This window comes from Microcebus murinus, chromosome 29 (assembly GCF_040939455.1).
Source record: "Microcebus murinus isolate Inina chromosome 29, M.murinus_Inina_mat1.0, whole genome shotgun sequence".
NCBI classification, from domain to species: Eukaryota; Metazoa; Chordata; class Mammalia; order Primates; family Cheirogaleidae; genus Microcebus; species Microcebus murinus.
In genome coordinates, this window is record NC_134132.1 from 10,351,176 (window position 1) to 10,371,529 (window position 20,354).

The window sequence follows — 20,354 nt, forward strand, 5'->3', positions numbered from 1 at the left end:
AATTTATTCAAGTGAAAAAGGGAGGTACAAGCTTTTGCTAAATGAGATCGATTTTAAGATAGGTACCCTAAATCTGACATTTATTTACTATAAATATGAAATTACAAAGAAAGAATAAGAGAAAATTGACCCTAAGTCCTAAAAATGCTAAAGATGTTGAAATAAACTTTTCCTGACTATTTAATATATCCACTAAACCACCCTGTAACTTTAGGTTTCAACAAGTTGGTTATTCCTTAGAGTGCTATGAAGATATAATGCAAGCCTGTTAACTAAAACTTTACTGACACCTTCAAAAGTGTGTGCAGTAACCTTTACAAGTAAGACAATGAAACAAGTTTCTGATAAATAAGTAAAAGTATTACATTTGTTAATTGGTCTATCGGCTAGTTGACTCTTGGCAACTAGCTGGTTAAAAGGTAAACTGAGGCACATTAAAATTTTAAAGAGTTTATTTGAGCAGATAATGAATCATGACTCAGGCAACACCAAATCATGAGGGATTTGGGATCCACCAAAGGGGGAACGAGGAGAAAACTTTCATAAGGTCTTTGTGGAGGCAAGACAAAGAAACTGATTGTTCAAAGTGAAGAATCTCTCTTTAGAGGCCAGTTGGCAGTTTCTGATTGGTACAGCCCCTAGTTAAAAATTAGTTGGAGGTTTCTGATTGGTTAAGTCATTTTGAGTTGGGTTTCAGTTTGCTTATAGTAAAAACCCAGAACGCTAACGCCATCTCAACCTAATGGCCTCCCAATTAATTTTATTTTTAACACCTAGATCAAGCAGACAGAGGAAGGTCATGTTGTTTACCTTCCCTAAACCACCTTGGATCACAGCATTAGATGAGGTTGGGGAACTTGCTAGAGAGGATTTGCCCTCGCAAAGGGATGCAATGGGTAGCTCTGTGTCAAGGGCTGTAGTCCAGCTGGGGCCAAATGGGAGTCAAAGCCAGAGCTGTAATGGGCTTATGGCACCCATGAGAGTCAAGGTGAGGCCGCGCCAGCCAGCAGTCACTGATGGGCAGTGACGAAGGCAGTGAGAAGCCAACCCATCACTGACACCAGTAGTTTTTAAGGGTAAAGGTCAGCAGGGCAAATTATTCACCAGCAAGACCACAGGCATTTCTCCTGAGATAGCAGAGGAAAGTTCAAGGATAGCACGTGAACCTGAGGATTTCAGCTTCAGGGCAGTGGCGAGAAGTTGAGAAATCTGTACACCCTTTTCCGTACGCCCACATCCTGTCTTCAGGAGAGAACCTGGGAAATGGATGGACCATTTGAGAGACCAGACTTTCATCAGAGAGAGGCTGAACACCACTCCAAAAGGTGTTCAAATTATCAGAGTGTACTAAGATTTAAGAGAGATACTTACATATCTTCCCCCAATTATAAGCTAGAAAGGTTGGGTTTTTAGGAAGCTGGATTAGACACAGAGAGACAAAACAAAGAAATTACATTTCCCACTATATATACCCAAGTTGTAATATGAGTTAAGATGTGTGACTTTGCTATGTTTCTTGTTCAAGTGCTCTATATCATTTATTTTTTACCTTTTTCATCTGTCCAAGACAGAATATGTTAAATAACTCCATTACATTGGTGTTTCTATTAATATCAATTTATCCAGTAGGAATAATTTTTGCTTTATCCCTTAAAGTGTTACTTTATTTATAACACAGATTAATTGTTATTATGCCTATCATTAATATAAGATAACCACTTTTGTGTAACTTGCTTTTTGCCTAAAATTTTACTTCGTTAGTATATTGCCATTCCTAACTTTCAGTTTTTGTTCTTTACTTTAAAATGCCTTTTCAGGTCTGTTTCTTGTAAAGAGTATATAGGTTGCTTTTTTTCAACTTATTCCTAAAGTATTAGATGTTTTCCACTCTTCCTGTGTTTTTTAACAACATTATCATGCTTTTCTAAGTCCATTCTGGGTCTTTGTTAATCGAATCTGGGATTTCTATACTCAGAGCTTTTCTTTGTAAAACTATTTTTCTGGTTTCATATTTTCATAGTTTACATTTTAAATTTTTTCATTTTATATCTTATTTTTAACCGTAGAGTATCTTTAATTAGTCATCTGTATTTAAGTGATTGCAAAGCTAACTGCCAATTCCTTTACAAGAAGGCTAACAGATTCTTGTGTTTTCAATTTTGAATCTGCTGGAGTTCATTTATCTTTGATTTTTTTTTTTTTTAATTTGAGGTAGGTTTACATGGACAATATGGTAAATTGGTGAACTCTTGCATGAGAGATTGATTGTTTTTGCTGCCTTTGCACAAGAACAACAACCTGGGTGGATAGAAAATCATTTTCTTACAACTCTTCTTCCTTAAAATCTATGTAGATCGGTCATTTCTTATAGCACTTTGCGCTGCAAACAAACCTGGAAACAAACTGATTATGTCTGTGTGTAGCTTTTTCTGACTGGAGGCTTTTTGAGCTTTCTTGATAGTTTTAAATGTACAATCTATCTCCATTAATATTTCCTGCTATTCAGTAATCAGTACTCAGTAACCCAGGTACCTATCCTTATTTTCAGCCCAAACATATAATCGAATTAAATTTTGATTATTGTAAATTTAGAGCTTGGAGCTTACTTTCTTTCATCTCATCACTTTCATTATTTGGCCTTATCGTCTGTATTCTGGGAGAGTCTGGAATTTACCATGAAAATTACTGACTCAATATTTTACAATGTCCATCTTGCTTTTTGCCATCTCCAATGAAGACTTTAAATCAGAAATTCTATTTCACTTTCCTGGAAAATTGCTCCATTTTGGTTAACTCACTGTCTCAGACTGTCAACTCTGTATCTTTGGTCCTGTTTCACAGTGACCATATATTTTCACATCTTATTGAAGACAAGTGCATATTTTCTACGGGTTGCTTCCGTTTCACAAAGAATGCTCTTACTCTGAACTTTCATAGAAATGTTCATAGGATGTATCCTTTCTACCTCCAGCACAGAGCTATCCAAGTATGGGATTTGTTTGCTGATTGAATGGGTACACAGAACGTCTTCGCCCAGCTCACAGTCTACTTGGCTGTTCTCAGACTCCCTCTTTCTTACCCAGACCTGAATTGGAGGTGGCTGTGAATGTCCCTAGGCCAGCATTTAGTGTGGCTATGCCGGACTGAAGTGGGATCCTTTAGGTCTTTACTTGCTGGATGAGAATTTATTTTTTAAAAACCTGACGTAGCCCGCAAATGCAACGTAGAAAAACACCACCACCCTCAGAATGTATCGCTCCCAGCATTAAAAAGGCCATATACCCATATTGATTCCCCTTTACCCTGTAGTATTGTATGCTGAGATTTGCAATCCCTAAATGTGGGGTGTGGTAGGCAGGGTTGGCTCCTTCATTTGCAGAGCCCAGTGCAAAATGAAAATATGGGGCTCTTTGCTCAAAATGCCAGAGATAAAATGTTGTTAAAGGCACAGACATCTAAGCGTTTCCCTTTCTTCTGCAGTCTCTCTCTGGACCTGTCACGCTGTTTTTCTATTTGCTATTTAATGTCACACACCCTTGGGCACAGGCATCGTTGCCAGGCAAGTGTAGACCCTCACACATGCCTGGGCCCCACCCCACAACCTTCCACCACACCAATGCACCTTGTCGCCTGGGAAAGCCAGTATCCCCTTCCCACGCATCTGCCTTCCCAACCCAAGGCAATGGGCAACTGCCAAGGGGTTGCAGCCTGCCCAGAGGTGCTCAGTGCCTGGACTGGGGGTGAGTGACAAGCCTACCCCAGCTCCCCTGCCCATCTAATAATGCTGTCAGCCCGGGGCAAGGAAGCTCTGCCATCCCTTACCCAACATGCCACTGGGCAGCATGCCCAACCCCAAGTTCTCTGGCAGCAGTCACCAGGCAGGGCTGGAGAGAGAGAAGCTGGGTGGGACCTGGGGAGCCAAAAGTTGGGAATCTGGCAGCCAAGATCCTGTCCCAGGAAGCAACAAGAGGAGAGACTGTGTACACCTAGGCTGCGAGCCCCAGCGCATGCTCCATTGCCCCATCAGACTTAATTTACAAAACACACTTGAAGATAAAATTATTGAGAATTTCGAGATGTTGGCCACAGAGCATCGAACCTCGAGCATGGGGCTCTCGTGAGCACGGGGCCCTGGGCAACTGCGCTGGTCGCACACTGACAAAGCTGGTCCTAGTGGCGGGGAGAGTGAGCCCCTATCTTGCTACCCCCAAAGGCGGTAAATACTCCACAGATGGGATATAATCCCATTTCCCGACTTCTGCATCTCTGAGTTAGAGGCAGGTCTGGGAGAGAGTCAAACTCCTTCTATATATATATTCACTTCCTTGAAGGGAATTGCTGGTCCAAATTAATGGCTACTGTATTTCTCAGTCCAGGATCAGCCGTACTGGAATTAAAGGAAATACTTCCCATTCTCTTTGAAATGATTTACAGATCTACTTATTTTGAAGAGCTGTTCAGAGCTTTTGTCTTTTTCCGTGCCTGAAAGGATATTTTACTAAGATGTTAAGAAAAGCACACGGAATTCTTTGCCTAATGATATTTTCAACTGCAATGCCACTTAGACTTCCAACAACTCTGTGTGGTGGAGCCAGCACCATGAAGCCCTGAGGCCTTTTCTATTCACTGAAATAGGAGAGCCCACATGCGAAGTATAAGGAAGTGGAGAACAAGTTTCTTTTAAGAGGGAGCTCTAGAATTTTGCAAGATGACTGTCTTCATCAAGAAAAAAACACCTTTTTAAGCCACCTGGGGGAGAGTAAGATACAAATGTTACTTGCTCAAGCATTAAAAGTTGATTGCACCGCTGGGCGCGGTGGCTCACGCCTGTAATCCTAGCACTCTGGGAGGCTGAGGTGGGAGGATCACTCAAGGTCAGGAGTTCAAAGCCAGCCTGAGCAAGAGTGAGACCCCATCTCTATTAAAATTAGAAAGAAATTAATTGGCCAACTAAAAATATATAGAAAAAATGAGCCGGGCATGGTGGCACATGCCTGTAGTCCCAGCTACTCGAGAGGCTGAGGCAGAAGGGTCGCTTGAGCCCAGGAGTTGGAGGTTGCTGTGAGCAAGGCTGACGCCAGGGCACTCACAAAGTGAGACTCTGTCTAAAAAAAAAAACAAAAAAACAAAAAACATTGACTTGCACAAGACAGGGAAAGGAATTTGTCTTGCTGAAAGAGTGAAAAATATAATAGAGAGGGATTCTCCCTGAGATGACAGAAGACTACACTCTGGGTAGCTTTTCTTTGGAGGCTCAAATTCACAAGATGTGACATAATTTTTTTTTTTTTTTTTTTGAGTGAGAATACAAAATAGCATCTTCAAAAGAAAGGCCAACATACTTTTCATTCCTAGTAATTCTTGTCATATAGATTCATTGTTTCAGGGGAAACATAAATAAAGCTGAGAACAAAGAAGTCATTGCTTAGCTTTGACTTTCCAGACAGACTTTAAAAAAAAAAAAAAGCACAGCAGAAACAATAATCAGGAAAGCAAAGTTTTTACTTGCAAGAGCCAAGCTAGTTGACAAGGAAAAGGAAAAGGGGAAAAAAAAAAAAAAAGATTTGTGATTTTTAAGAAACTGAGAAACTACAGTTTGGAGAGGGCTAAGAACTGAAGGGACACAGAATATGCCACCCCAAAACATGCCACTTTGGCGTAAGGATTATTTTGAGCTGAAGGCAACTGAGAATCAATTGGGCAGGAAGAGTTCTCTGCTCTCCTCTTGTCCACCTAGAGGCAGGGCATAAGCTTCCCTTGGAAGGTGACCTCTGTACCCCATACCAGGAAGAAGAGAGCTACTCTATTCACTGGGGACAGACAGTGGACACTGAGATGAATCTACATAAACCAGTCTTACTAAAGTAACCCTAATCTTCCTTTAGTTTCCCTCATATATTTCCTAGTTACTTCCCCATAATTTAAAGCCCCAAACTCCCTTCCTTTGTTAAAATCATATATAAACTCCTGAGTCTTAGCCACTACTTTGAGTTTTACTTCTTTTCTGGGAACTCTGATGCACATAAATATTAACCAAGATTGTATACCTTTTTTTTCTGTTAATTTGTCTGCTAATTTGTTAGTTTAATTCGCAGACCCTCAGGTACTGAACCCAAAAGGGTAGAAGAAAAGTTTTTTTCCTCCCTGATAGTGTCTACCTATAAAGTAATAATTAGGAAAAATTTTTCTTGCCCTTCTAAAGAGAAGAAAAGGAGAGACAAATGGTTTAGGTCTGAATGTAGGGCCTGATTCATGGGTCTACCCCTTCAGAGTTAAATCCCAGAAGACAAGGATAGTGACTGTGGATAGTCAAGACCCAGAGCAAAAGAAACAATTTCTGGCTTCCTGCTCAAAATGTGGAGGGAGATTTTCTCTCAGACTCCCTCATGTTAATTAATCAGGCTAATGTTAATGACGCTAATTCTGGGTCATTAGGATCACAGTTGTAGGACACCTAGTTGGTGCCTGAGAGTTAGAGAAGTGGTGTTGGAAACGACACTGTATATATGGTGTCAAGAGAGAAAAAAAACCTTCAGGACCCTACCAAACTTCCCACTGTTACTTCTAATTACACCTTTAATAAACTTCTCGTTGCAATCATATTAGTTTGTCACTAGAACATGACCTGCACTCCCCACCCCACCACAAACACGACAAATTTCTTACAGGGCAAGCTTACTTGTGATGAGAAGCCTTCCCAAATCTTTATCAGAATTTATCACTCTCGGCCGGGCGTGGTGGCTCACACCTGTCATCCTAGCACTCTGGGAGGCCGAGGCGGGAGGATCGCTCAAGCTCAGGAGTTTGAAACCAGCCTGAGCAAGAGCAAGACCCCGTCTCTACTATAAATAGAAAGAAATTAATTGGCCAACTAATATATATAGAAAAAATTAGCCAGGCATAGTGGCGCATGCCTGTAGTCTCAGCTACTCTAGCGGCTGAGGCAGGAGGATCATTTGAGCCCAGGAGATTGAGGTTGCTGTGAGCTAGGCTGACAGCTGACACCATAGCACTCACTCTAGCCTGGGCAACAGAATGAGACTCTGTCTCAAAAAAAAAAAAAAAGAAAGAAAGAATTTATCACTCTCTTATACTTCCAGTTTATATTATCCTTTACACTTTCACAGTCTGCTTTGTGTTACAGTGGGCAAGAAATGCACAAAGAACCAAAACAATTTTTTTTTTTCTCTTACAGGATAAGGGACATTCTGCAAAATACCTGACAAGTACTACTCAGAACTGCCAAAGTCATCATGTCAAGGTCATCAAAACAAGGAAATTCTAAGAAACTATTACAGCCAAGAGCCTGTTAGAGCCTAAGGCGACACGATGACCACATGGAACGAGGCATCCTGGGTAGGAACCTGGAACAGGAAGAGGACATTACGTTAAAACTAAGGCAATCTGGATAAAGTATAGACATACAAACAGACACCCATCATGGTATGTTGTTTAATATATGGATAAAACATATAAGCAAGGCAAACAGCTGTTCTTGAAAAATCTAGAACTTTCTTACTGGGAAATACAAATCATACACATACAAATCATTAGAGTATGACTAGTAGAACAACTATTCGGCTACACTTTGTTAGCTCTTCAATCTACTTTAGATATTTAAGAGGAATAAAGCAGCATGTCTTTAAAAAACAGATTTTGAGTAATTTAGTAAGGATTATCTTACCTGTTGCTCTAAATTAGTAAAACATATGTATGTGTCCATGCAATTAACAGTATTATGAAATAAGATTTCTAAAGCTAGATTATCTTTTTAAAAGAGATATATAACTTTTGCATATTCATATGTAACATATAATGATGCTTTTATAAATATAAATCTAATAGATGGGAAATTTTTGTGAATACTATTGCTTTTAACTCTATTTTTCAAAAGGAAGGCAAGGCTTACAGAAACTTTTTTAGTCATATTTCATAGAATCTAAAATCAATGTTTTATATATCACTAAGAAAGAGAAAAATGTTGTTAATTATAATTGCAAGATGCAATTGGTTGTAAGGAGTATCCCAATTTCACATGTATTAAAGTGTGAACACATATGTATCTTTAAAATCAATGAAATGCAGTAGTTTTTTTCTCAATGGCAGAAGTGCTTTTATTATATGTTGTGGGAATTTAATTGATTAGTCCAATTACAGTACTGAATATTTGCGTAGTACAGAGAAAAATCCCTGCATTCTCCAGTTTTTATGGAAATATAATTTAAGTATTTTATATACAATATGTAGGTGAAATTATCTTATTAATATACTGAGGAGACACAAAGTCCTCCAAATGTTAAAGTAAACTGAAAAATAGCCCAAAAAACGGATTAATAGAAAATGCAAATGCTATCCCTAATATTGTCCCACAATTAGCAATAATTTTTAAAAATACAACCATATTGTTATGATTATTATTTTGAAATAGCTTAAAGTATATTTGTTTACATCACTTCACGTAGCTTATCAAAACTCCTGTTGAATTCAACTTTTGAGTTAATTTTTAAAGCCAAAAAGGGAATTAAAAAAAATTCTGGGTTCTGTCATCTTAAATGAACACACCAAGCTTATACATATAACACTGGACATTGCTCATTAAGCCAAAAAAAGTATCTTTAAAGCCTTATTCTGTTATATGACTTTTTAAAAATGTTAATTGCTTCAATAAATGATAAAAACTGCTTTGAGTTTACTTTGTCTTTTTTTAGGCTCAAAGGTAAGTGCACTTTCTTTGTAAATAAGTTCTGGAAGAGCAACATATTCTGAAATGTAAGAAAGAATTAGGTCTTATCTTTGTTGGTCTTAGAAGAAACTAGATGTTACAAGTTAAGCTGTTAAGATTTTCCTTAAGAACAAAAGCATTTTGGGTAGAGATTACTTCACAAATTAAAGAGGCTGAGTTTCACAGTGAAGTGTCCTCTTGCAACTTAAAAAAAAAAGTTGAATGTTCTAAAATCTTACTGATTTCTTTAATAACTGTACGATAACTCAAAAATATTATATCCCACCAGGTGATTTAAATACATACAGTGGTAATAGTTGATATCATTACAAAATCACTATGAAAATAAAAAAGTCTCCAAAGTTCTATGTTAGAGTACTAGGGATATTTATTAATAAATCACACCTAGGCCGGGCGCGGTGGCTCACGCCTGTAATCCTAGCACTCTGGGAGGCCGAGGCGGGCGGATTGCTCGAGGTCAGGAGTTCGAAACCAGCCTGAGCAAAAGCGAGACCCCGTCTCTACTATAAATACAAAGAAATTAATTGGCCAACTAATATATATAGAAAAAATTAGCCGGGCATGGTGGCGCATGCCTGTAGTCCCAGCTACTCGGGAGGCTGAGGCAGGAGGATCGCTGAGCCCCGGAGATTGAGGTTGCTGTGAGCCAGGCTGACGCCACGGCACTCACTCTAGCCTGGGCAACAAAGTGAGACTCTGTCTCAAAAATAAATAAATAAATAAATAAATAAATAAATAAATAAATAAATAAATCACACCTAAAATTCCATCAAGGACCTTCACTAACTATGTTCATATCTATCTTTAGGTTGGCCACAAAAGTAGAAGACAATATACCTTACACTTTTCGTTATGTACTTATAACATGTTTTGTTTCTAAATTTGTTTTCCAAATTATACCAATTAAGTATTTTCTTGACATGGGCCTGTGCTCCAGGCCAACCTACGGAGACCTGGATGAGCAAATAAAACCTCAAGGAGTCAGGAACGGGCCCTGGCACCCCTGTCACTGCCCAAGTGGATTTCCATGCAGAAAGGATGTCGGTGGCCCTGGTGACCTGTAGAGACATGGCTAGATCCACCGTCCACCCCCGGACCTGATTTTTTCATCAGCAGGGAATTGAAAAGATGCCCCTCATGAGGACTGTGCCTGTCAGCTGCATGAATCCTTCCATTCCAGGATTTTCGGAGCCTGATGGATCTGCAATGATATTTGGCTGCCTGGGGAACAACGCTGGAGGGAGCGTTCTCTGGAATCACACACACCCCCAGCACATTTCTGGATGCTAAACATGTTTTCAGGGAAGGCCTTGACCGAGTGCGTCATGGATTCCTGCAGCTAGGATGCCCCCGGGGGACAGAGGACCGCAGCTTCGTGGAAGGCCCGAGATCTCTGTCCTTGTCTCAGGTGAGAATTGTTGTTTGGGTCTCTGCCAGCTGCTTTTTAGAGCTCCCTTTGGAAAGGTGCTATACTTCGCAGGATCGTTGTTGAGGATCATAAAATAGACACTGACATCTGCCTGGCGCACAGCAGATTCAGCACTAGAGCTGGCTGTACTCCTTACCCTCCAGGACAGACAGACTTACAATAAGAGATTCCCCGCCTGTGTCGTAAGGCAGGTGTGCGCAGAGCCCAGGAGGAAGTGAGACTGGGATCGCAGTCCCGCCCTCAGAGGCTCGTGGCCTGAAGGGTCAGCAGGCCACATTGCCCAGAGCTCGGGGACGCAACTTCTATTCCTTTCTCGGCCCCTGGTGACTGTGTGACCATGGGCAGATCACACTCCTTCTCTGGCCTTTAATACCTTCATTGCTAGGGACGCTGTCTAATTTCTAAACTGGGATACCTGAGAGTGAAAGGGGCACTGTCATACTTGTTAGGTCCGAAGTCTAGAGACACAGGAAGTCTCATGTGCAGCAAAATGCTGTTTATTTTGGGCATCCGGGTGCAGATGGGTGGAGGCCAAAGGGCATCCACTCCGAGGGAGGGGAAAGCCTTGGGTTTTATGGAGGGTTTCTCAGCAGGGAGTGGGTACCAGGGTCAGAACAGCCACTGCAATTTTTTTTTTTTTTAAACAACCAGTTTCTGGGACCCTGCATCAGTCTCATCCTGTAGAGCAAGTGTCCTCAAACTGCGGCCCTCGGGCCACATGCAGGCCGCCTAGCACATTTATCCAGCCCTCTGGATGTTTTTGCCACCGCTGCCTGTCCTGCTTAGCAGCCGACTCGTCCAGGGCCCACAGTGCGCACTCTCCAACGGTCTGAGGGACAGTGAGCTGGCCCCCTGTTTAAAAAGTTTAAGGACCCCTGCTGTAGAGATAAGGGAGGAGGGTATAGGCATGCTGGCTGCAGCTGGCTGTTAGGTTTACAACCTCCAGGACTCTCCAGATTCCCATGGCTGTTGTTTCACAAACCTCAGTTTTCTATTAACCACATTCCGTCCCACACACACTTTTTGAATTCCCACCTGGAACAAAGCTAACAATACTTACCCTGGGGTGACAAGTATCAACTAGATGTTGCCGGGCAAACTAGACTCATCAGGTGGAGGGTGGGCCATGCTGGGGCGCTGGTACGGCCCCACCTGTTTTGTTTTTGACTGCTGGGTCCCTGTGGATATTGACAGCTGTAGCCCTAAGGGGCTGGGGAACTCAGCCATGCCCACCTGCCTGAACACACGCCCCAGCCAGCATTCCCAGAGATGGGTGAGTGCCCAGACCTCAACTGGGGTGCCCAGGCCTCCTGGGGGTCTGCATAGAGTCCCTGTGACAGAAGGGCTATGACTCAGTCCCCAGGACAAGCCTTGAGACCAGGAGTTCTCAATGAACAGCCGTGGGATTGCTTAATACCTCGTGTTTATGAATGTCTGGCCTGTGACTGTTTCACCTCCCACCCTTTCACACATGAAAAATCTGAAGTTCGGAGAAGACCAGAAAGCTGCCATGTGTTAGGCTTGCTTAGGGTGGGAACCCGGAAAGTATGTATAGGACGGAATGTGGTTAATGGAAAACTTAGCGATCATAAAGCCCGTGAAACAATAGCCGCAGGAGTCTGGAGAGTTCGGAGGTTGTAAATCTAACTGTGATCACAGGCGGTTGAGGAACCAGTTCATGTTCAGAAAAAAAAATTTTTTTTTACCCTCCCCAAACTTCCATCCAAACCTCCTATAAAACCCACTACTCTCCCCTGTTCTCGGGTGGATGCTCTTTTGGCCTGTACCAAGGTGCTCAAAATAAACAGCATTTTGCCACACGTAAGGTTTTGTGTGTTTCCCTCTGGGCTCAGAACCTAACACCAAGGTTATCTAGGGGAAGAGTGAAGAAACTCATGTTTGCTTTCCAATCTGTTAACCTTCAACAATCCTACTTCTTCTGCTTGGCTAGTGTTTCTAAAGTGTGCAGATGAGGTATGCAAGATGATTTTATAGTTGGGTAAGTTTTTTTGTTTGTTTGTTTTAAAAAAAAACCTGTTTTATGTTTATTTGAACTTGACCACAATTGGCATACAAGATCTGTGATTTTGCAGATATTATCCCTAAGGTATAGATAATGTATATATTTAAGAAAAGGTCAACTTTGTCAAAATATTAAGGTAATAAGTGAACACAGCTCTCCTGAACAGGGCTAAATTTGGAATACAGGCCCTCGCTTTGATTTCTAACATTTTGGTTGTGTGGCTTTAGCTGTAGCATGGAAAGAGAAGGGTCTGAGCCTGTCACTTGAGTAGCTGTGTCCTGCTTCATGTCAGCTGTGCTATTTAGTCCACCATGATCCTTCCTGACTCCAGAAAATTCCTGACGAAGTGACTGCACAGCTCAGTCTGAAGACTGAAAACAAAAATAGCTATTATAACACCATAACTCTGCTTGAATAGACTATGGATTCCGATCTGGGCCCTGCCAAATCTATTATATTTATTTTGCACTGAAAGTTTTCCAATCAATCCCTTTATTAATCTGATATTGAATTATGAAATAGTAAATATTCCCACTATGCAATTTTTAATAAAAGCATACTCTTAGTTACCAAACACTTTCCCCATATGGTCTGAGTTCTGTTAGTTTTTCCTCTAAAAAATACCCACTTTTATAAATAGTAACGAGCGATCAGAATTTGTGTATATCTTCTTTAAAAGGTGTGCAAAGTCAAATGAAAGTACATGTGTCTGAGCTTTTCAAACTAGGGCACATGTAAGGGACATACGATAAACCAAGATAACCACAATGTATCTTCCTAGAGGATCTAATATATTACAATATCTAGAAGAGAGAGAATATTTTATTTCAATGAATTATAGAATTAGAATGCACAATTTATATCAGCATTTATGATAAAACACAAGATTAAACCATTTCAATGACATGATTGACATTTGTGAAGTTTTTGTTAGCAAACAGCATTGTGAAAATGCAAAGCTGTACTCAAATTGTCATTACCACTATCAAGTTTCAGAATCCCGAGGTCTTCAGGAAGCCAAATGGGGCCTCGGGATTTATCCGCAGAGTTCCATTTCCTCAAGCCTTTCATTTAAGTGGTGAAATAATTGTGTAAACTGAGGAAGGTGTGTTTAATAATGGTGTATGAATTCTCCCAAAGAGAGCATATTCTTAGGAATCTTCTGGAAAAGCCATTCTAGAATCCAAAGCCTCAGCTCAAAAGGCAGAATTGAGTGCTAATGATAGCCTCATGAAAGAAAATTTTCAGATAGGGGCTATAAAGTCTCCTTAAGTCAAATAACAATGAAGCTCTTATGGATGGCTGGGCCTAATTACTATAACCAGTGCTTCCTGTGACCTTTCTTTAGCTCTGATTTTCTACTGCTTCTGTATTACTTTAGTTTGATAAAATATTCCAAGTGTCCTGCTTACTGCTATATCATCTACTTTAAAGGTATTTTAGTACTTCATCGAATTATGCCAATATTAATAATACAGGTTTTCTTCTATGAACAAAGCCAACATCTATTTAATATTATCAGCAAAGTGCTAATAAGCCTGGGGCAAAGAAATTACAATTCCTTTCCCAGTTTTTACTATATCCACCCTAAGATGTCTTAAACATGCCCGCATACCTCACAATGCCTACCAGTGGATGGTCAGTAAATGCTTTTAAATTACATGAACCCTTCAGTTTTCATTGAAATAAATCATTATTGTGTTTCAGCTGAAACTAAGTACCCGTATCTCTTTTATCTCACTTCCCTAGGAAGGGTTTTCCTAATGCAGCAACCTCACTTTGAATAACACGCTGGATCTGATTGGCATACTTCTGAAACGCCGTCTGAGCGAGGCCCTGTTCTAAGCCTGTGTTATTTCAAACCCATATGCTAACTCGTTTATTCCTCACAAAAACTCTCTGAAGCAGGTATCATTCCTAGTTTACAGAGGGAGGTTAAGTAACTTGCCCACGGTCACATAGCAGCTGGGCTCTTTTATACTGCCCCTTCCATGTTCTACTTAATGTTAATTCACTGTTCATGTGCAGGTTCTACAAATTACATGAATGCTTATATTCTCACTATTAGTTTTCACAGAAAGCAAATGACATACTCTGTAAGCTTTAAAGTGTTACGTAAATGTTACATAGCTTATTAAAGAGAAAAACTGCTGACATCAATAAACAATCAAAATGACAGATAATAAACTTGAATCCTCACTTCCTCTAATTGCAAGGGTTTGGGAAGTGAAATATACTTTCCTGGAAAAGGAATGGCATTCTTTCCACACCATGAAGGAACTCGTTCAATTGTCAGATGAATAAAAGCGAAGGGCACACACTTTCTCCGGGGACATTTTAACCTTATTTCTCTTCCCTCGCTATACTCAGAAATGACCCATCTGAATTGCTGATTGCCTAAATACTGTTAGGACCGAAATGCCATATTTAAGGCTTGAGACTATTTCTTTTCAGTTCTCTTTTCAGTCACAGTGAAATACTTTAAGCACAATCTTTGCTGAGCTCTTTTAAGACTTCCAGTAGTGGAAAAGTTGTGGAAATAGAAACTTACCCCCAACATTATTTCAATTTGGAAACTGAAGTTAAGAGAAAGTCATAAAAATTCAATTTAAGTAAGATTTATTGAGTGCCTATAGTGCACATGGCCCTTTATTAGACATATTAAAATTCAGGCACAAAACAGACACAAGATCCCTGACTTCAGGTACCTTATGATCTAATTAGTATAATACAGATTAGAAACACAAGACAGACCAATTACATGTCAATGCTCAATGACTAGAGTGAACATTAAAGAGCTGTAATTTAAGTAATCCAAAATGGCATCTAATCCTAAAATCATTTATAAAATGTATTTGGCCTTGGAATCCATAGGACTTCAATTAAGTTTCACTGCAGATACAATCACAAAGATGCAAATATACTGAAACACTTAGGAGCCCTATCAATGACTTTTGTAACTTTGGATCTTCTGTTTTCTTCTTATTATGGTCCGAAGCCTCCTTAATACCAATTTATCTGACAAAAGCATGTCATCTTGTTGTTCTAGATAATCCAGTAAATTTTCAGTCCATTCAAGTGCAGCTTTATGGCTAATATGCTTCTCTGGATTCAGTTCTGTTTTTCTAGTCTTATTGGAAGGCTTTTGCTCAGCAGCCTTGGCCTGGCCCCCAGCATTCTCATTGTCTGGCAGCACCTGACAGCTTGAGTCATTACTTCGAGAGTCAAACCACTGATCAATATTCTCAATGTCAACGTGTTCACATTCTTCTGTATTCTGTAAAACTGTTGCTAAGTTAGCTGCTAAAATGGCTCCTTCATCAATGTTCATGCCTGAATTCTCTTCAATGCCAGGGAAAAGTTTTTTCCAAGCTTTGGTTATGGTACTGGATTTTACCATGTTCCAAGCTCTTGATACTTCATAAACTGCATCCAACACTGTCAAGTTCTTCCAAAACATTTTTGGGTCTATTCCTTCATCCATGTATTTCTGGAGAAGTCCTGCTCGGTAGTATCTTTTTACAGTGGCTAGAACTCCCTGGCTCATAGGTTGAATTAAACTTGTGACATTTGGTGGCAAATATTTCACAATTATTCTGCCATCATCTGAACTCAGCAATTCTTCATTTGGATGTACTGGTGGGAAATCTAAAAGCAGCACTGCTTTTTCTAGAAGCCCCTTGGATTTCAAATGCTTCTGTACCTGTGGCACAAAGTATTTTTCAAACCACTGTCTGAAAACAGATTGTTCTATCCACGCACTTTTTTGACTGAAATAAGTGACAGGAAGGTTTGAAAGGTCAGTTTCTTTGAATGCACGGGGTTTTTTTGCCTTCCCCACAACACAAAGATTAAGTTTGTGCAAACCTGTGGCATTTGCACAGCACATAATAATGATTCTCTCTCTGCTTGACTTATACCCTGAAGTACTTTGCTCAGTTTCAAGAGCTAATGTCCTTGATGGTAGACATTTCCAGAACAATCCAGTTTGATCAGCACCATAAATTTGCTCTGGTTGTAGATTCTCTCTCTCAACAAATTCCTGAAAGTTCCCACAAAATTCACTGGCAGCAGTTTCATCTCCTTTTAACTTTGTTCCTTTACCAGCAGCCTTTGGAATACCATGGCGCCGCTTAAATCGAGTTAGCCAGCCAGATGATGCATTAAAATCGCCTTCCATCCCCAAAGCATCAAAAAAGAACTTGGCTTGTTTTGCACAAATTGTTCCAGACACTGGAATCCCATTTGTTTTCTGTTGGTTAAACCACTCTATCATCACTCTATCCAGTTCCTCATATGTTGATGACTTCATAGATTTACGTTTGGATACCCCACTAGTAGGATCTGAACTGTTTGCATAGTTTATAATCCTTTCTTTGTTCTTTTTAATATCACGAACGGTGGATTCACCAATTCCATACACCACAGAGAGTTTTTTGAAAGAGATGCCTTCCTCGAGTTTCTTAATAATGTCAAGCTTCTCCTTAATTGTCAACACCACACGCTTACGTTTCCCCAACATTTTAAGTGTATAATGTTTTAGACAGTTACAAGATAATTAACAACTTAGATTTGAACACAAAGGGAATAGAAAAAGAGGTCTTAAGACTTTCTTCCTCTCACTCCTAGGACCTAGATGGATAGGGTGATGGGCAATTTCCAGACAAGGTCGACATGAATCCTTCCATGTCGTGCTGTTTTAAAACTTACAAAGTTCCTACAATAAGCCCTATCTCTAATTAACCTTATCTTCTTTCTTCCTCCTTACTTAGTTTAAGGTCTTTTCACGAACTGCAACCTCACTGGAGGTTAGGATTTGAATCAACACTCTACTAGCAAGATCTCCGAAACAGTACTATTGCACGCTCAATTCTTGCCATCCTTGCAGGTAAGGTTCTTTGATCAAGCCACTAGGACTCAGGGAAGTACTTTGGGAAATGTGCTAGGGAATAAATAGTTTAAGTCAAGAGAGGACTTGCAAGCTTGACACACAGGAAAATAAAATGGGAAAGCTCACCCGTTGACTATGGGATCTTTGTCAAGCTGGATTGTGTGGAATGCGGTCTCTCTGGGCAAGGGCTGCTACATGTTGCGCAAATGAGTGCTTGTGGAAATCACAGGCAGGCAAGGCAAGGTGAGCTGGACAGAAGCGAGCGGTGCCACCAAGGTGAAAGTGGACACAGGCAGAAAACTCTGAACTGTAAGGCGACTTATACCTAATGGATTTGGCAACTGCCAAGGAGGAAGGTGGACAAGAGGCGATGTCACATTGCTAAGGAAAGCATCGGGAAACTTCACGGGTGGAAATTAAGACCCAACGCAGAGGCTATGGGGTGGAAGGCTCTGTGAAGACGATGTCACAGTAATCCTGGTGAAAGACGATCCTCGATGGGCCAACAGAAGTAGCTCCTCCGTATAGATACTCGGAGCCTCCGAAACCTAAAGGAAAATACCAAAAAACATTTTTTGTTTTTTCAAGTCAGTACCGGGATCTGTGGCACGACCCACATCTCTCCTGCAACTATGTTGAGAAAATTATCGCCTCCTATTCATGTGCTAGGCAGCTAAACACGACAATAACGCTTCCGGGCGTCATCTGGGGCGACAGAGGGACCTGAGGAGCCTACCTCCCGAAATTAAGAGGTCAGAGAGAAGCTGTGTTAGCGAGGCCTCTCCCCGCCCGGCGAGCTCCAGAGCGCGGGACGTCTTTCCTCCCGCGGAGGGAGCCCGGATGCCGCCGAGGACGCCGGCGACCAGGGTGTCACCGCCGCAGCCGGCGAGCGAGCGAGCGGTCGCTCGGCGCCGGGACCGCCAGTCCGCCGGCCGGGGGCATCGCTCTCCGCCCGCCTGCACGGCGGCCAGACCGCACCAAGGGCAAATGGAGTCTCCCCCTGAGGGAGGCTGACACGGGTGGCGCGGCGGCGGCGGCAGCGGCGGCAGCAGCGGCGACGGGCGCCGGAGCCGGAAGGCGGGGGATTAGAGAGCACGCGCGCGCCCCCGCAGGAACGTTGTCCCGGCTGGGAGGCGGGGCCTGCGCGGGCGGGCGCGCGCGGCCCGGGGGCGGGGCCTGCGGCGGGCGGGCGGGCGAGCGAGCGGGGGCGGGGCCTGCGGCGGCGCGCTGCCCGGGGGCGGGGCCTGGCCGGGGCGTCGGCGGCGCCTTTGGACGCCGTGTGGGTTCCGCTAAGTAGCCGGGAGGCTTCGGGCCGCCGCCCGCCTCACCAGCCGGCAGGGGGCGATATAAACTCGCCTTGTCTTGGCTTTTTTTTTTTTACCACCCGGCGCGGCTCTGCGGGCGACACTCCCTTCTCCCTCAGAGAGAGTGAAAGTCGCACCCTCTGAGGGCTGGTCGCTAAGCCGCGCGTCGACGGGAGCCGAGAGCGGGCTGCGAATGGGGCAGGGCGAGCGCACGTGGAGCGTGTTTGTAAACAGGAGCCGCCGCCGCCCCTCCCGGCGCCCTCTCCCGGGAGCGCCGCGCCCGCCGGCCCGGACCGGACGCGCCCGAGCGAGCATCATGAGGTACGGCCGGCCGTCCCGCCCGGCGTGGGGCTGGGGCTCCCGCGCTGCGACGCCCCGCTGAGCCAACCGAGCGCGGCCGGGGCGCGGCGGCGGCCGAGCGGGGTGTCGGGGCTGCGCTCCGCGGAGCCGAAGCTCCAGGATTTCCCTCAGGGGCGCTCGGTGGGGAGTCTCGGGGCAGGTGCAAGCCCGACAGCACCGGGGAGGCGCGCGCGAGCCTGCGGGGGGCCCCCGTCGCTAATTCCCTGCTCCTCGGCCGCCGTGAGGGAGTCGCGGTGTGACAAAGGCGCCCTGCGTTTGTCCCCAGCGCAGGTGCCCGCGGGAACCTCCTCCGGGGAGGGGACGGCCACACCTCCGTCCCGCCGCACCTGCTCACCGAGGTCGCGCGCGCGCGCGTGGGGAGAATGACACTGTGTTTTTTTAAAGAAAGGGAAAGTCGTCAGTCAAGCGTGTGTGTCTAACCTTTCCGTTAACTCAGAGGAACGTAGTGATGAGTAGCGTACTCGACAGTGCCGTGCAGTGTCGCCAGCGTTTGGGACACGCGGAGACGGAAGTCGCGCTGAGCGCGCTGCAGGGGAGAGGCGTGCATTGCAAGCCTTCTCTTCCTCTCCCGCGCCAAAACTCCGCTGCGCTCTGCAGCCTTTCACTCCCGGCCACGGCAGAAATTCTTGAATCTGGTTGTCAGGAGGTTAGAAGTGGCTTTTGGCGGGTACCTGCTGTCCCCAAAGGTGGACCTTCCCCTCCTCCTTACCCCCTCTCCCCCACCGTAGCTCCCAATTAACCAGACCGTGCCTGGTTTGGCGGTCCTTGGGGACTGTTTTGGGTAGAGTGCAGCTTCGTGGTAGGTTTATAGCACTCTAAAAAGTTTTCTTCTTTTGCCTGATATTTGGAAGGGGCGTGAAACCCTCGCGTCTGATGGGGGAGCCCTGACTTTTACAGGTTGTGTCACCTGTGTGGAGATGAGGCAGCTCGTAAAGCAGATGTCCTAAGCTGCCTGGCGTTCCCCCCTTCGCCCTCCAGGGTCACTGTGTCCCCTGGTACTTAAATAAAAATCCTGCTGCTTATTTCCCTTCCCCAGTACGTCTAAGGGATTAATTTTCTCCTAGCTGCTGCTCCCAGGTTTTCTCTGTTTTTTTTCCTGAATTCTCCACCTTGTTGGTGTCTTTATGTCCTAACAGCTGTTTTCTTTTCATCACCTGCATACGTTCAAATCTGGATGCCGTCCACATTTGGTTCTCCCGAAAGGCCACTTCACTCAAGGCAATTGTATTCAGCAGACTTTTACTCAAGTCACTTGTGTCTTCACACAAAAGAGTTTCATCTGGTAAACTTTTTCCTTTTTTTTTTTTTTGCTACAGCGGAGGGGCTTACTAATTGTGGCAGAGTAGGGGGGGCGTGGGAGAGGTACTTAGAATGTTAACAGTAGATTCTTAGGGTGGTGAAACTGCTCCGTATGATACTTTCGTGGTGGTTGGACACATGCCATTATACATTTGTCCAAATGCACAGAATGAATGTACAACACCAAGAGGAAATTCTAATGTAAATTGTGGACTCTGGGTGATAATGATGTTTCAGTGTAGGCTCATCAGTTGTAACAAATATACTAAGTTGGATATTGACAATGGCTATAGGCTATGCATGTG

At 43.2% G+C, this 20,354-nt stretch overlaps 2 protein-coding genes across 5 annotated transcripts in view; one reads left to right on the forward strand and one right to left on the reverse strand.

The window, feature by feature from the left end:
* Positions 1 to 14,797: 14,797 nt before the first annotated feature.
* Positions 14,798 to 18,207, reverse strand: TIGD2 (tigger transposable element derived 2). The gene is made up of 2 exons (XM_075998600.1): positions 17,823 to 18,207; positions 14,798 to 17,634 (listed from the first exon to the last, which is right to left on the reverse strand). The coding sequence occupies exon 2, from the start codon at positions 16,715 to 16,717 to the stop codon at positions 15,140 to 15,142; it is 1,578 nt and encodes a 525-aa protein (XP_075854715.1). The 5' UTR covers positions 16,718 to 17,634; positions 17,823 to 18,207; the 3' UTR covers positions 14,798 to 15,139.
* Positions 18,208 to 18,463: 256 nt separating this feature from the next.
* The window catches only part of FAM13A (family with sequence similarity 13 member A), a 245,794-nt gene continuing 243,903 nt past the window's right edge, over positions 18,464 to 20,354 (forward strand). The window contains exon 1 of one of the 4 annotated variants that reach the window (XM_075998712.1): positions 18,464 to 18,711. Coding sequence is in view for 3 of the 4 variants with exons in the window: in XM_075998709.1 (XP_075854824.1) it covers positions 19,925 to 20,032 (108 nt within the window). In the remaining variant the exon portion in view is untranslated. Of the gene's footprint in view, positions 18,712 to 18,777; positions 20,033 to 20,354 lie in introns of those variants that run through there. The other 3 variants (XM_075998709.1, XM_075998710.1, XM_075998711.1) reach the window with 3 other exon arrangements.